At 35.9% G+C, this 16,555-nt stretch overlaps 1 protein-coding gene across 2 annotated transcripts in view; it reads left to right on the top strand.

The window, feature by feature from the left end:
* LOC118748703 (open rectifier potassium channel protein 1) overlaps window positions 1–16,541 on the top strand; it is a 48,932-nt gene extending 32,391 nt beyond the window's left edge. For both annotated transcript variants that reach the window (XM_036483326.1, XM_036483327.1), the window contains 5 exons: window positions 8,017–8,318; window positions 9,275–9,526; window positions 9,596–9,699; window positions 11,592–11,739; window positions 13,609–16,541. In XM_036483326.1, coding sequence (XP_036339219.1) covers window positions 8,017–8,318; window positions 9,275–9,526; window positions 9,596–9,699; window positions 11,592–11,739; window positions 13,609–15,753 — 2,951 coding nt within the window. In that variant the 3' untranslated portion in view covers window positions 15,754–16,541. The remainder of the gene's footprint in view (window positions 1–8,016; window positions 8,319–9,274; window positions 9,527–9,595; window positions 9,700–11,591; window positions 11,740–13,608) is intronic.
* The last annotated feature ends 14 nt before the right edge of the window (window positions 16,542–16,555 follow it).

Raw genomic sequence — 16,555 nt, forward strand, 5'->3', positions numbered from 1 at the left:
TCTATTTTTTATCTAATATTTTATGTACTTTTTTTTAAATTAGAACCACTCCTAATACCAACTCACATTCCTTTAAAACTCCTCACTCAATATACTCATGAATAAAAGCCTTCATACTTACAAGCAAAGCTTAATGGCAATTAAAAAAAAAATCGTATACAATCATTGAACTTGAGAAGTATCGCTGCCTATTTAGGGGGTGTAGGTTAGCTGAACTAGTAACTAATCCATACTCGTTTCCAAGTACAATAGTGAATAGGTATGTATGTACATATTTACACCATCACAGCCATTCAACGCGCATACTAGTACTCATAAAATATCTTCCGTAAACGAACGTTATCGCCGGTGCACAGGAATCAATTTGTATGATAAACACGCCTACGATCGGTTCATTTGCCTTTGTTTTCCGTTTATTTATTTGCTTTTGTTGTTTGAAATTTAGACGAGCGACTAAACTAGCCAGCGTGAATTAAGCGCAAATTCTCTATGAACCAAATACGCGCTAAAAAGACAAATCTAAGTAAAAACAAAAACAAAAAATAAACGGACAATTGCTGCGCCGACTCGTCGGTGTAATAGCTACCCTGTAGGAAAAAGTGAAAGTAGCTAAGGAAATTTTAGGTTGAGTGCCAGTACTATTTCACCAGTTGGCGACGACTTGCTTGTCTTTCCACAATCTTACCTTCTATGCTCGCTCAACTGACACGAAAATAATAGCCTGAGGCTAACCAAAGCGTCTCCGATGGTCATCGAAGAACTCGGAGTAACGTCAATGGTACTTTATTTAGCAAGCTCGACAGCTTTGCAGTTACCTCAAAGCTTATTCTACCTGATAAAGTTTGAACGAATTGTCATACAACTTGAGAGTGTGCTGATTGGCTATCAGAAAAATAGTACTCGGAAAATCTGAATTTGTGCATGTTATAGAGTTCCGGGTACAAAATACCTCCTCCAATCATTCCGTCAAACGTCAAACCTTCTAACAAAGGAAAGGTTTAACTTGCAAGATGCGTATGAAGAAAGATCCGCTTAGAGTTTACGAGCATACGCACTAATCCGTATTATCAACGAAGAAGTTAAAGTTGCTACGAATTTTTGAATGCCCACAGATTAAGGGGCATTTATGACCTAAGGCTATAAGACACAAAGTGTTGGAAGATAGGACGGTAAATTATTGATCATGCGATGTTGTTGACAAGTACGGGTTGCCAAGTTACAAGGGTCCGATTTTTTTGCTTTTACTGCACGCGAAGATTTTCAATTAATCATAACTTTTATCATAGTTAGGCGATTTTAAAATAATATCAGTGTTTTTTAAAGCGTTTCAACAGTTTTTTCGATAATCTTATTGATTTTTGTATAAAAAATTAGTCTACCTATTTTTTCAATTTTAATTTAAATTTTGTTTTTAAAGAATATTCTAAATTATTAATTTATTTTTTTTCATTTAGTAATAAATTTTACCGATAAAAAAGTGATATTGAGCACATGTTATAGGTTAGTACTATCGCGAGGAACTGCATTTTAAATTTAGAACTGGTTCCGAACTGTCGGAAAGTAGCTAGAGCATATTAAACTAAGTATCATTTAGTACTTCCTTTGAATTAATGGGATTTAATGCAAGTTTATTGGTATTAGTTCTGATAAATATAGTATTCGTTCAGAATTTAAAAATTTTTAAATTTTAGTACTAATATGAAAACCATTTTAGTACTTGTTCGAAGTTCTTCAAAAGATATTACTTCCGAACTGTCAAAGAGAGTGCAATTCATTTACTTTCAGTGCCAATAGTACTAAAAATGTAGCACATGTTTGCATATGTATGCCCAGAATGTTTCAAAGTGTCGAAAAGATGTGAAGAACACATTCAATTCCGTTTAAATTAGTTTTTGCTTCCAATTATTGACGGAAAAACAACTAGTAGTAAGCACTAAAAAATTATTACTTCTTCACAACTCTCATAAATAACTGATATAGAACTGCCAAAAAATTATGAATTTAGCATTGCGTCCAAACTATCAAAAAAAGAAAAGTTTCGTTCTATGAGTACTAAAACATTTATTATTTTTTTAGAACTCTGCAGAAGAACTCGTATTAATCGTATGTGGAGCATATAACAATCCCTTATATTTAGTACTTATTCCAAAAGAGCGGAAAAATATAAATTTAGTACTTATTTTAGACTCCATAATGAAATGTGTTTTTGGCTTAAAAATTGTTTGTTAGCACTTGCTAAATATAGAAAGAAAATATTTAGTACTAAAAGTACAAACAAATTCAGAACATATTCGGAATTATTATGTGAGCTGATATCAAACTGTCAAAAAAGTGCCTATTTAGCATTACTCCAAACGATAAAAAATAATGGATTTATAGTACTAATAGTACTAAAAATTATAGCACGAGTTTGGAACTCGCAACAAGAACTGGGCTGTATGTATGCGAAGTGTATAGTCTCATACAAATATACTTCTTCGAATTTCTGAACGGAAGAAACTACATTTAGTACTAAAACTTTAAGTATATACTTGTTTGGAAATCCCATAAGAATAAGAAGAATTGTTAATAAACGGCTAGAAAGAGAAGCGTATAAAATATAATTAAATGCCCCGGAGTATAGAAAATTTAATAATAAAAAATAAGTACTAACAAATTTAGTACTTGTTTAGAATTCTTCTAAAAGGGCTAGAAAGGGGAATATTAAAAGTACTATTCCAAAACAATGGAAAACAATGGAACTTTAGTATTAAAAGTTATAATAACTTAAGTACTTTATCGAAACTTTCGAAAAGTCCTGCCGTGAAGTACTATTGCCACTTTTCAGAAAACTTCCTTGTTGATTTTATGGTTTCTAACATTAGTTTAGAATTGGTTAAATTTCCTAGAGGGTCGGTCGCCTCTGAACGCATACCAATGTAAAGACATTGCTCGGGAAAAGCCAATGCACACAGTAGGTTCTACTATGTAAACAATTCTGTGTGCAGTAATGCTCACTTTCCGCTTTTTCGGCCTGTGTGCATGTTCATGTGCGGGCGGAAGTATCAATGTTGTTGTTGGCTCGTGTGCGCGGCAATCAAAGCTCAGACAGACGGTTTATCTCATTCTCCCTTACACTATTTGCCTTGTAGTACTAAAGAAATACTAGCTTTTTATTTGTTGGTTGGCTAGCCTCTGTGCATTGTCTTTGATCTAAATGCTCTATTATACCCATTAATGATTGTCAAAAAGCAGGTAATTGTAGTCGCCGTGATTCAAGTGACGTCCACTGATTGATGAATGTATTTCGGAAGTAGCGGCATTTAAAATGTCACGGCCAATGTCGGTGGCACAGTGACAGTGACATGATTTTTAATTACGTGTAATTGATTTGTAAAAAAAAGATTAGAGTGGATTTTTCGGCTTTGAAGCTACGCTTTTAATGCTTGATTGCACTCTCTGTAATACACAATTTTTACTTTCATCAACGTATCAGCCGAATCAGCGCTGATTTTTTATTTTAATTAAATTAATTAATTTTGTTCGAAAATTGACAGCTGATTCGATCTGTAATTCGATCGCTCCTTTGTACACGTGCATTTACGACCGTGTTTTTGTAAATATATGCATTTGTATATATGTATGTATGTATGTAGATACATAAGGGCACCTCACCAAAAAAAGTTTCGCTGTTTTGCACCGGAATTATGATGTGTATTCTATTTTCAGACTTTCATCAAAATATTTCGGAAAAAATAGTAAAATTTACCTCCAAAAATTGCATTGTTTTCATTCCGTAAAAAAATTTTTTAAATTTTTATGCAGAATTTTAAGCTCAAATTCTTCTATAATCGGAGGTGATATTTAAAAAAAATATTTTTTTTAAATATGAAAACCCGATTTTTGTAGGCGTATTCAAAACGTAAATCTTGAAATATAATAAATTTTATAATTATGTTGAAAAAGCAGTACCAGTTTATTTTTGTGTGGAGAGTGATGCACTCTAATGTACACACATATATGTATATTTGCATACCGACATGCCGTATGCAGCTCCTATTTTAAGTACTCGCATACATATTTTATTGACATTTACAATTACTTAATGACGCTTTAATTTTCCATTTAGTTATTCAACTGCCTGCCCCTGTCTGTCATTAAGATAAGATTTGTTTTAACTTATCAGTTACATTTACGTTAATGCAATCAAAATAAAATGCTTCAGTTGCAATAAAACAAGCAAAAGAAATTAAAAATAATGTGATTTTGTGTGAAATTTAATATGTAAGTTGTTGTTTGTTTATATTTTTTGTTTGTTAGTAACCTTTTGTAAAGTATGTACTTGCAAAACCTTTCGAGTTTGTTTGAAAAGCAAAATTTGACCTTGTTGCACAATTTGTATGAAAGGGATTGGAATATTTTTATCAGCTGCAAATTAATCAAATACATATGCACAAATATATATATAAAAGTATGATAGGTAGGGCTCGGAGTATCCGTATATTCGGATATCCGTTCGCATATTCCTGTATACGGTTAAGATCCGGATATCCGGTTAATATCCGTTCTCTTTTGTTATCCGGATATCCGGCTAATATACGGATATCCGCGGGGCTCGGTGGAGCTTGGTGGAGCTTAACCAGCACGGAAGGAGCCTTGCAACACGGCAGAAAGAGAGGAAACTCGATAGAACGATGATACATAGAAAGCTGCTAACCGGAACTACCTACAACATTACTACTTATGATTTTTCATACTTTGACAAATGACCTTAGTCTGAAGTATTTTTCAACCAAGTATGGAATCATACTGTGTCAGTCATCAGAAAAATCAGAAAAAATAAAAAATAAAAATGTTGAACTTCCTTCGATTCATTTATAGTTCCTTTCATATTACAGAAATTTTTATTAAGCTTAATGTTAACCTTACTTTAAGTCTTCGTCTTCGTCTTCGTCTTCATATTCGTACTCGTTTTCGTATTCCTATTAATCTCCCATATCGCCTTCGTATTCGATTTCATATTGGTATTTGCCTTCGTATTCGTCTTCGCCTCTGTATTCTTCTTCGGATCGTTTTGTGTTCGCATTAATCGTCAAATTCACCCTAGTCGTTGCATTTTTCTTAGTATTGATCTCCGCATTCGTCATCGTATTTTAATTCGTCCTCGTTCTCGTATTCGTCTTCGTATTTATCGTCATATTCGTCTTCATCGCATTCAAAAACAACAATTCGAAGCAAAACAAAACAAGAAAAACAATACATTGTCAACATACCAAATATAACTCAAATTGGACAGCTGTCAACAACGATAACAGTACACAAATACAACAATTTTTAAATGGCGATTGCACTCGTAATTTTCAAACCAATTCTGAAACCATAAAAACTCGTCATCTACAGCAAAATGCCTATCCAATACTGGGTTTGGTTTTAAAATCGAGCTAGTAGAACCGCCAAACGATGGCGGACAGAATTACATTAGTGCATACAGTGGCGGCCAAAAAAAAAATAGGAACCGAACATTGTTAAGTTTTGGCTCTTTTGCTTTATTTAATGTTTATTATTTTTTGATTTGAATTTCAAGCTTTGTACAAAAATTAGGAAAAATCGATAAAATTTCATCAACATTTTTAACTTTTTAATAAGAATTTTTAGAAAAAAATTTGGTATACAGTTTTGACACCCATTAAATTTTTGTACAACAAAGTGCAAGTTTAAATTAGCTAGGGCTTACCGTTGATTTTTGATATTTTTTTTTATATGGAGAAAAACGCACAAGACCTAAGCAAAAAAAAAATAAATAAATATTGCCAAAAATCAACGGTACCTCGTTGCTGCTTCAAACTTGCTCTTTAAAGGTCTGCATAACGGCATACCTAGAATTTTAATTTTGAATAAAAAGTTCGAATTTTAATGAACTTTTTTGAAATTTGTCAAATTTTTATCGTCTGAAATTTTGACTTACAGGGTTTTTGTTAGATAATGAACGAAAGAAAAATAGCTAAAACTTGTTGAAATGTCGCGTTTCTATTTGTATGGCCACCACCGCAGATGTCTTACGAGTATCACTTTGATCCGCACTTTATTGGCACTAAATATCTGTTTACCTAATTTACAAACATTTTTTTCCTCTTCCGATGGCACGAAGGTCATAATGCTTACGCTAAGCCGTGTTCGCAACCTTCGTCAGCTGCACTCTTCCTGCTTTTGTATGCAAATCTTTTAAAAATCTTACATTTTCAACCAATTTACACAGATAAACGCCCACAATTTTCTTAATTTACACACAATTCCTGGTCATTTATGCGCACAAGGTTGGAGAGACGAAGAAAATTTACCGTTAATAACCTGAAATTGCAACTAATTTAGGCAAATGTTCAACTTATGCAAACCAATCGGCAGGGATGTGAGTCCAATGAGATTTAAAGATTTGTTGCTAGCGACTTTACTCACAGTTGGTTGTCAAGTGTGTTGTTGGAAAATGCAATTTATGGCATACCAATGCAACAGAAAACTGAGCAGCGATGCAATTGTATGCGTTCCTTTGCTAGTGGTAGTCGACGCTTGCTTTGTTGGGGGTCATTAACTACTTTGATTTGTTGCAAATCTCAAGTTGTGGGGTTGTTGTTGAAAAGTACCTAAATATGTATGTGTGTAGGTATGTGTACATATGTAAAAAATTGTTGATCTGATTTTTGTCACCTTCTCAAAAACTATTGTGATACCGCAGTGGTAGTTCCATTTTCTACAGCGAGCTTACTCAAGAAACGAAAGATTGTATTTAGTGTTTTTGAAAGACATTTTCCTACACAACAAATATCCACTCGTATTAAAAGATCAGTCAACTATCTTACAAAGCATTGAATTACTGCTTACATAAGCGTTATTGTGCTCGAATGTAGTAAAAATAAACTATTTCAATTAATTTGATTATTTAATTAGTCGGTTATTTTCTTGTTGGTCTTTTCAAATCTAAATAGCAGCGCTATTTCATATAAGGTCCAATTCAAAAAAGTAGATACATATATTTTTTTATAGGATATACTTACATATATACTTATTTGATGGTCCACATTAGCTTCATCAGGTCACCATTGTGCTGAGCTCCAGAAGAAAGACAGGCTTTTAAGTTTTCATATAAGGTCGGCTAGCAATTCAGAAACAAAACAAAACGCAGTTCATTGGCTTTCTCCCACCTCGCTAATTTCTAGTAGTTTCAGTAGAATTATCTAGCCTTTCAGTGGCTGTTGTCGTAACTGCATAAAAATTCGCCAAATAGCATTTAAGGAATGTCCTGGGTTTCGTTACGGTTACATAGACACCACTGTCTTGAGAACGTGGCGTTTCAGTATCAAAAGATCCAGTTTTTAGGCCGTCATAGCTTAGATATTGAAAGCGGTAATCGAAATAAATTTATCGTTTAGTGATCTGAGAACACAAATCCATGAAACATGCATTACGATTATGAGGTCTTCAGATAGTTTTTTGTCAAGGCTGAATCGTAAAAAACCCGGTAGCTTGTTTGAGATGGCACAACGCTCCAGGAAGTTTTTGATTCCTCCGCGAACATTAAGATATTCCATAGCACTTTGGTAATATATGTAGATTAATTTCACGAATTTCTAATTCCTATAGACTTAAGATCGTCAAGATTACCAAAGAAATGTCTTGCCAGCGCTTGGAGCAAAAGTACGTTAAGCACGAGGACCAATGACAGGGTTCATTTAGGAAGGGCCTTTCCGTTTTCTCTTAATTCCGCCAGGTTGCTCGCTGCTTGGCTGATCGCCTCTATCCGGTTTAAGCAAAATATCAATAGTTAATGAATCTCCATATAGACATCGATTTTATAAGACGTACATATGTTGGTAAAGTTGGAAATATTTTCTTCCCGTCTATATATCGGGTCCAAAACACAATAACTTGAACTAGGACTCTGGATTTCTGATGATTATTAAATATGTATATCTAACAATGCATTTATAAGTATAAAATAAAATTGATTTATGTAAAGATTGTTTCTTTTCTTTTGTGTTTTAGAATATCTCGTTGGTGAGTTAGACGGCAAGAATGAGAGCACGATCAATGAGATACTTGAAAATATATCGGATTATTGTGGCAAACAAGTTACCAACTTAACAGTGGATGAATTTGAACCACCCTATACATGGACATTTTATCATGCGCTGTTCTTTGCCTTTACTGTCTGCTCGACAGTGGGTTATGGCAACATTTATCCTACCACATTTGCGGGTCGCTTAATAATGATATTTTACTCAATCATCGGTATACCGGTGAATGGAATACTCTTTGCGGGGCTGGGTGATTACTTTGGCAGAACGGTGAGTGGAATTATTAAACGTTTTAATGTAAAAATATGAACATGAATTTTTGGTAATTAAAAACTTGACAAAAAGTTTTAGTAACATAAGAACTGTATATATTTTTGGGTGGTAAAAAAACTGGATATAAATTTTAGTTACATAATTGAAAAACTGGACATATTTTATTCTAAAACATGACAATTTTTGGTTACTTAAAAAAAGAAGAGTTTTTTGGCAACGTACATTTTTGTAATCAAAATTTATGTCCAGACATGAATTTTTGGTAATTGAAAACTTGACAAATATGTTTGATAACTTAAAAACTGGACATATTTTTTGGTAATTTAAAAAGTGGGTATACATTTTTGGCAATTCAAATTTATTTTCAGATTTTAAATAACCAAAAATGTATATCGAATTTTTATATAACCAAAATTTGTGTGCAGTTTTTAAATGACAAAGAGTCCATGCACATTTATTAGCTTAGCAAAAATTTTTGAGGACCAAAATTTTTGTCCAACTTTTCACTGACCAAAAATTTATATCCAGTTTTTAAATTACTAAGATTGTATGCTAATTTTTTAAACCAGCAGACTGGTATGTCGAATTTTAAGTAACCAAAATTTATGTCCAGCTTTTTCAATTGCCAAAGATGTATGCGCAATTTTTGGATGATCAAAATTGTATGCCCAGTTAAAAAAAAAAAAAAAAATAGAGCTCAGTGGGTAGACTGCTGGCTATGGAGGCTGTGGTCGTTGTATCGAATCCCAGTCAAAGAAGTCTGATGAGGAGATGTGGGGATCTCCGAACTTGCAGCTATAACTCCTACCAAAATGTAAATTGCGGTTTTCACAAAACATTTCATTATAAACGGCCTTGAGGCTGAATAAAATTATTGAATTATGCCGAACTTTTACCGTCATTCTATCAATTGAAAAATCGCAATTTCATTTATGTTGCAAATTTCTTTGCAGTTCGAAATGATTTACCGTCGCTATAAGAGTTATAAAATGTCACGCGATAAACATTATGTGCCACCGCAGTTGGGCTTAGTCACCGCCATACTCATTGCCTTAATACCAGGCATTGCTATTTTCATACTCCTGCCAGCGCTTGTGTTTACATACTTCGAGGAATGGTCCTATTCCATTTCGATTTATTTTGCCTATGTGACTACAACAACCATTGGTTTTGGTGATTATGTGCCGACTTTTGGTGCAGATCAGGTAAGTAAGATGTCTAATATCAAAACAACATTTCTGTACTAATTTTTTTTTAAATATTTTTCTTTTCAGCCTAGCAAATTCGGCGGCTGGTTTGTGGTCTATGAGATATTTGTCATATTCTGGTTTATATTCGCCTTAGGCTATTTGGTTATGATTATGGGCTTTATAACGAGGTAATTTGTTTTTTTTTTTTAACGCACGAATTTATCCATTTATGTGTGTTTAGATATAATTATGTGTTTTGCTTGTTTTGTGAAGCTAATCGAATTGCATACAATATGTGAAATGTCCCTCTAACTCATAATCGAATACTAACTCATAATCGAATACTAATCATAACATAGATATACCAAGTATACAGTGCTGGGCGTTTATATTAGGAAAAGTATAAAAAGCTAAAATTTAAATTTGCCGTTGAATCTGAAAATTAACGACAATCCCCAAAAGTCCCCAATAAAACACGAAAAGTCCCGAAACAATCCCGAATCCTCGAAAAATTTGGAACAAAATTCAGAAAAAAACTCTTAGAAAATCTCGAAAAAAAACTGAAAAGTCTCTAAATATCCCGAAAGATGGCGAGTTGTTCCATGTTTTTAATTTACCTAAGAAAACAAGACGGAAATTTCCGATTTTTCTCGATTCCTCTTTCACTTTTTCGTCCTTTCCCTTTATTTCCGTCTTCTGCATCCAACTTTAACACGTAACGCAATGTCAAAAAAGAAAATTCCATTTGCTCGGCGCTAGCGCCGCGTTATTGTGGAGTGCTCCATACAAATTGTACAGGCATGAGGATTTTTGACAGGGACGGCAGTAAATTTTTCGATATATTTAGACACAACAGGCAGATAGCCGATTTAGCAGCGCACATATACGACTAAATACCTATCCTGATCGAAATCGATCGACATACCGCTTTTTAATCCCCTTTGACAGTCTGTTTTGGTAACAGGTCATGACTTAAAGATCTATCATCCGCAGAGCCTTGAAGCAGATGCCAATGTCCGAGAGTGATCGGAGAAATTTGCGTACCACTAAATTCCATGCAAAGAGGATAGGATAGAAAGGAGGATAGGAGAACTTACCTTTTTCTCTGTTTACGCTTCAACGACTCTGATCTGAAATAGCGTTGCTATCAACTAGATATGGTTGTTGACTGTACATTTCTTTTATCGAATATCAAAGGCTCCCTTTATGATAACAAAACACAGAGCACTGTTTCACCGCATTCGAAAGCAGTTTGCATATCCCAAATCAGCTGATATAAACTCCATATTATAGAACAGTGTATGTAATTGAACCTCTCTGCACAATACATATGCGAGCTGTTCTGGATGCTCGCTTCAGAGTATTCATCTTCATGTTATTGTCTATAATCTTATTTAATGCTATTGGCGCAAAGAATATTCTTTCCAAGGCCTGAAAGATTTTGTTAGCGAGTAGCATCTTCTGCCAATCCCTTTTCCACAACTCTGAAACAAATGATAAAGTTCCTCATGATCTCCATGAAGTGGGACCTGATTTAGCCACACCGGCTGGATTCCATTCACCACAGGGGTTGAAGTTATCGAAAGAACCGAACGCCTACCAGGCCGGTTACAAACCGGTCTAATCTCTCTGGTTTCCGGCTTCTGTTCTACGGTCGGTAGTCGATCAGCTTGAATGAGAGAAATTTAAAAAAAAGTGTTGGTCAAAACTATAAGCGCATGGTGATTAATTTATGGTGGAAATGGCTAACTAATATGTGTAATATATAATGTGATTTATTCTGAAGCTGGATCACTATCGGCGCTGGTGATGGATTACAGTCATGATTGTTTGGTTGACAATATTTTTATTTTACAAGGGGACTCAATAGGGGGAGAATAGTATTTTTATAGTTTGCAGATAATTTTTTATAACTATTATTATTATTATTATTATTATTAATAATAGTTTTTATATATATGTACTTGTGAATAACATTTAATGGCACGTGAAGCATTGCTATTACAAAAAATTATATCCACAAAAAAAAATTGCTTATTTTACTTGCACACCCAACATAAATTTGATAAATTGTTTACAGAGGTTTACAAAGTAAGAAGCTAAGACGTTTAGAACAACAACTCTCTACAAATATAAAAACAACACAAAATCGTATTTGGACGGGAGTTACGAAAGACGTGGGACACTTGCGAAGGATTTTGAATGAGCTGTATATAATGAGAGTGAAGGTAAAGAAAATGCTATAAATTTATTACAAATTATATAAATAAATATTATGTGTAGTATGTAGCTGTGATAATTTAGTAATAATGGATATGGTAAGAAAATATATTACATACCATAATACTATGTTTTCACGTAGCGAAGGAAAAATAGCAACAATCCATATTTGCGTAATCGGTCAAAAATGAATTAAGAAATCTTCATTGAAATCAAATAAAAATTTTAGTGCGCTCATACTTAAAACAAAACTATGTTTATGAAATATTAAAAAAATATATATATTTTGTATCATCTATTTACTCTAATGCTCACCAGATGTTTTAAAAAGTATAAAAAATGGTAAGCACAGCGATTATAAAGAGGTAATAACAAGTTTGGAAACTTTTTCTAAAAAGACGATAAGCTTAAAATCAATCTTCAGTTAATATGTTTAAGTTATATTTGAGGGGTTCTACACAAACTTTGTAAAACATAAAAAAGTACATTTAGTTACACTTAACTTGACACTGAATTAACCCCATCAATACTAAAGGGATTTACAAATTAACAAACAATTGCAAAAATTTAAAAAACACAAATTAACAAAAAAATAATAAACTACAAAAAAATTCTTTGGAAAAAATTAGGTTTTTATTATTTTCGAAAATTTCACATTGTTGTATTTGTGTGCCACAATTACTAAGCGGGTTGAATTTTTGTTTAATAAAACACAGCAATTTAAGGCGATTTTTGTTCTTTTTTAATTTTTTATAGTTATTTTTCTAAAATAATCAATAATATTGGCCGCAAGAAAATTGCTGTAAGTATGGGTTGAGATAACAGCGGGCAGCATTATTTTGTGTTAGTTATAATTTAATAAAAATATTAATAACTTTTTAAAAATTTAAATTTTTTTTATATCTGAATTTCCCAATAACTGATTTTAAAAATTTAAATGCAATTAATTCTTAAACTTATTTAAATAAAAAAGTCTTTGGATTCATAAATTTTTAAAATTTTTTTAGGTTCATAGGAAAAGCTTATAATTAATATTTTTTCGATTCATGTTGGCGTTTTTCTTGTATAAAAAATATGTTTTGAGGTGGAAAATTTTCGAATTTTTGAATGTGAAAATATAATTTTATTTGATTTTTTTTAAATCGTTGAAATTTTAAATCAAACTAAATGATACAAGTTGATTAATATTATTTCCTTATCATAGTTTATTAAGTAGATTTTAATTTTTAAAACTTCCTAATTTTTTTTAGATGATATTTTTTGTACAATGTAGCATTTAAGGTGTAAAGTAATCTAGCATGCGTTTTGTTGCTTTTCCAACAACACCCAAAATGCTACACATCGTGAGCTCCCCTTCTACATTTCATATTCTAACTTTAAAAAATTAAATTTTAGTGTTTCTCCATCTATGGAAACTATTAATTTTCTCGCGAGTTCCTAATAGTTTTCAGAACTTCAATGTTTATCGAATTCTGAAACAAACATTTTTTTCTAAGTCATAGTATTTTTAATTAAAAGGAAGTATTACCGATTGTTAAATTTTTCGAAATTCCAACTTATTGGCAAAGTAAAAAATTTGAAAATTTCCCATTAAATTTCTTATTTTAAAATTTTTTCTTAATTTTTATAAAATAAATTTTTTTTTTACTATGGGTATTTTGTAAAAAAATGCACTTAACGCTTAGAAGAATTTAACTTTATGCAACTGATTTTTCTGTTTTCTCAAATAAATTTTTTGCTTACATATATATGCATGTATATGTTATTATGATATATTTTTTTCTAAATAAGTTTTATTCAAAAATGTCGATGTTAATATTCTCCTTTTATCAACCCCAATATATTTCTTTCATTCTCCTCTCCTCCTTCGCCCAAAGCCTGTCTACACCGAACCGGATACAAGTCAGCAGCTGCATCGCTCCAACTCCGCCCCAGAGCTAACCATGTATCGCGCCGAACCGCCACCGGAGTTCCCACGCAAGCGGGCATTCTCCGAGAGCTACGATGTGGTCGAGGCACGCGGCATGCTCGAACCTGTGCACGCCTCTTCCGATACAGAGCTGGACAAGTTAGACAAACAGAAGTCCTTCCAAGACGCCGACGCATTCCTGCAGACCTCGGAACTATTAGCCAAGGTGGTCAATGCGCTGGGAGCCGTACGCGTACCAGCGCAGGAGGAAGACGATGCCAGCATTTTTGGTGGTTACCATGGATTCTCTGATTCGCAAATACTCGCCAGTGAGTGGTCTTATCCGAGCGCTAACGACATGCCTAAACCACGCGGACGTGCCAACTCTGACTACAACTTCGAGCCGCCATGGCGTCAACGTCGCCCCACTGCACTGCCCAATGAATGGACCTGGAGCGGCGACAATGACCGAATACAAGAGGCAATCAACAGCCGCTACAAGCAAGGTGACAGCGAGGATTTGTATCGCTCCAGTTTTGGTCTACCGCCACGCGATTACGTTGTGAACATGGAAGAGGAGGAGCCACAGAAGTCTCGCGTCAAAAAGTTCTCTATGCCAGATGGCCTGCGCAAGTTGTTCCCCTCGAAGAAACGCTCCTCGCAGGAGCGCATAACGGCGCAAGATCCTAGCACGGATATATCAATGCCAAATGGCTCGCGCCGCTTTTCGATTAGAAGCGTACCAGAGTCGGCACGTCGTACACCACCGCTGGATTACTACAGCACGGTGGCGGCGGATACGCAACCACCCTACTACACCAATGGCAAGCCTGTGCTGCCTGCACTACCAGTCAGTTATCCTTCGGACAGCAGTCTAACCGCAAAACAACCAGCAGGCGCGCTGAATGGTGGTGGTGGGCGCAAGCGGCGTGAATCCATATTCACGCAAAACCCGGCTTCTGGCGCACGCCGTGGCAGTCTGTTCCCCACCTCAAACGCCGCCGGACTCACCCAACGCCGCAGCAGCTTCTTCAGCACCGCTGGACCACAGTCGCGGCGCGGCAGTCTGTTCCCGGCCAATGGAGGACGCGGCGCCGGTGGCAACGATCGCCGCCCCAGCCTTTTCTCGGTCGCCTCAGAAGAGGAGCGTGAAGTGTTGGAGAATACGACAATTGCTGATTTGATACGCGCGCTAGAGGCAATGCATACAGCGACCGTGTTGGAGGAAACCGCCGATAGTCCACCCGTTATAACTGCAAACGACATGGGTGGCATCTTCGGCAGTGAGAATAAGAAACGCAAAGTGGGCAACGCTGGCCTCGATCTGCCTGACGTGCCACCACTGTTCTCCCTATTGGGCGGCGACAACAAGCGCGCCATGAACGCGGCTGCCGCAAACCGTATGTACGCGCGTCGCTCCACTGTCGTCGGAGCGCTGCCCACCTCCTCATTCAACAACACACCCTCGGGCTCGACCACCGGCCTCGCACAGTCCTCGGGTCCAACCAGCGTTCTCACGCGCCGCCGCAAGTCATCAGCTGTACAACAAATTCCTGAGCCACCACCCAGCTACAGTGAGCGCGACACCAATGCGCCACCAAATGGTGGCAACGCCTCAACGCCAAGTAACAAGTTCAAGCGCCGCTTCAGCGTGCGTCCAACCGCGTTGCAAATACCGCCCGGCAAGGCGCCGCCACCAGGCGCGAATGTGAATAGCGCGCTACCACAACAAACTATACCGACCGCACCCGCGCTGTCGCCAGCTTCTTCTCAAAGTGTACTGCAACGTCGTCTATCGCTGCGTCCCTCGCCGCTAGCACGCGAACTCAATATATCAACAACACCATCGTCGACCAGCAGTTCAGGCGATCCGAGTCCAACCAGCCCGACGGGCAGTGCTGGCACAGTGTCGAGCACTACGCGCCTGCTGTCCAGCAGCACGTCAGCGACCGCATCACCGGTTGTCCCCACCGGCGCTGCGGCGCGCCCGCCCACAACGGGTAGCACACACTCGCCGCTCTCACGAATTGTGCAGATTACGCAGGCGCAGCGGAAGAGCAGCAAGCCGGAAGGATTTCCGCTAGAGCGCACATCAAAGCCAGATGAATCCTAGTGATGCGGGACGAAGCGTTGAAGCTTTGTATTTAATTTAAAGGACTAGGATAAGTTGAAAAGTGCCTATTTATGTACATACGATGACAACTCCTTGGTTGTGCGCTTGTCAGCCGCACTGTCTGAGGAGTGCAACCTCGAACGGTATGCCATAGGATTGCCACAGTTTCTGTTTGAGTCAACTGACATTATTAGTATTATTTATGTCCTCAGCTATATTTTATACATAAACTTGAACTTTTCAATCTAATTTATTGGAAATTATTAGCCCGTATGTAGTCACTGAGGGGGTCTAGTGAACCAAGTGTGCTATACTTTAAACGAAAAATGAACTTTTGAAGCATTCCAACCTAGTATAATTAAAAATTATTAGCACTTAGGTGGTCACCGAAGGGTTCATAGGACCAAGTGCGCTGATTTTAAGCATTTTAATCTAGTCTAGTATAAATTATTAACCCTTAAGTGTCTACCCAAAGGCACATTGTTGCAGGTGCCTTAACTTTTAAACAGAAAAACTATATTTTGGAACATTCCGTCTTAAATTAGTAAAAATAATAAAAACTTAGTTGGTAGCTAATTGCTATATTAGAGCAAGTGTACCACATTTTAAATGAAAAAAGACCTTGTTAAAGCATTCTAGCCTTAAAAATTATTAACGCTTAGGTGACCACTTAGGGGCCTAAGGGCGCAAGCTCTACCAAAGTGCTACTACCCGAAATTGCCAAAAAATAATTATTGTGATAAGTTTAGTATTAACATAAAGCAATAAATAATAAATTTTAAATTATAACAGCTAAAGATAT

Source organism: Rhagoletis pomonella, unplaced genomic scaffold (assembly GCF_013731165.1).
Source record: "Rhagoletis pomonella isolate Grant_MI unplaced genomic scaffold, Rhpom_1.0 Rhpom_scaffold_00013, whole genome shotgun sequence".
Classification (NCBI taxonomy): Eukaryota; Metazoa; Arthropoda; class Insecta; order Diptera; family Tephritidae; genus Rhagoletis; species Rhagoletis pomonella.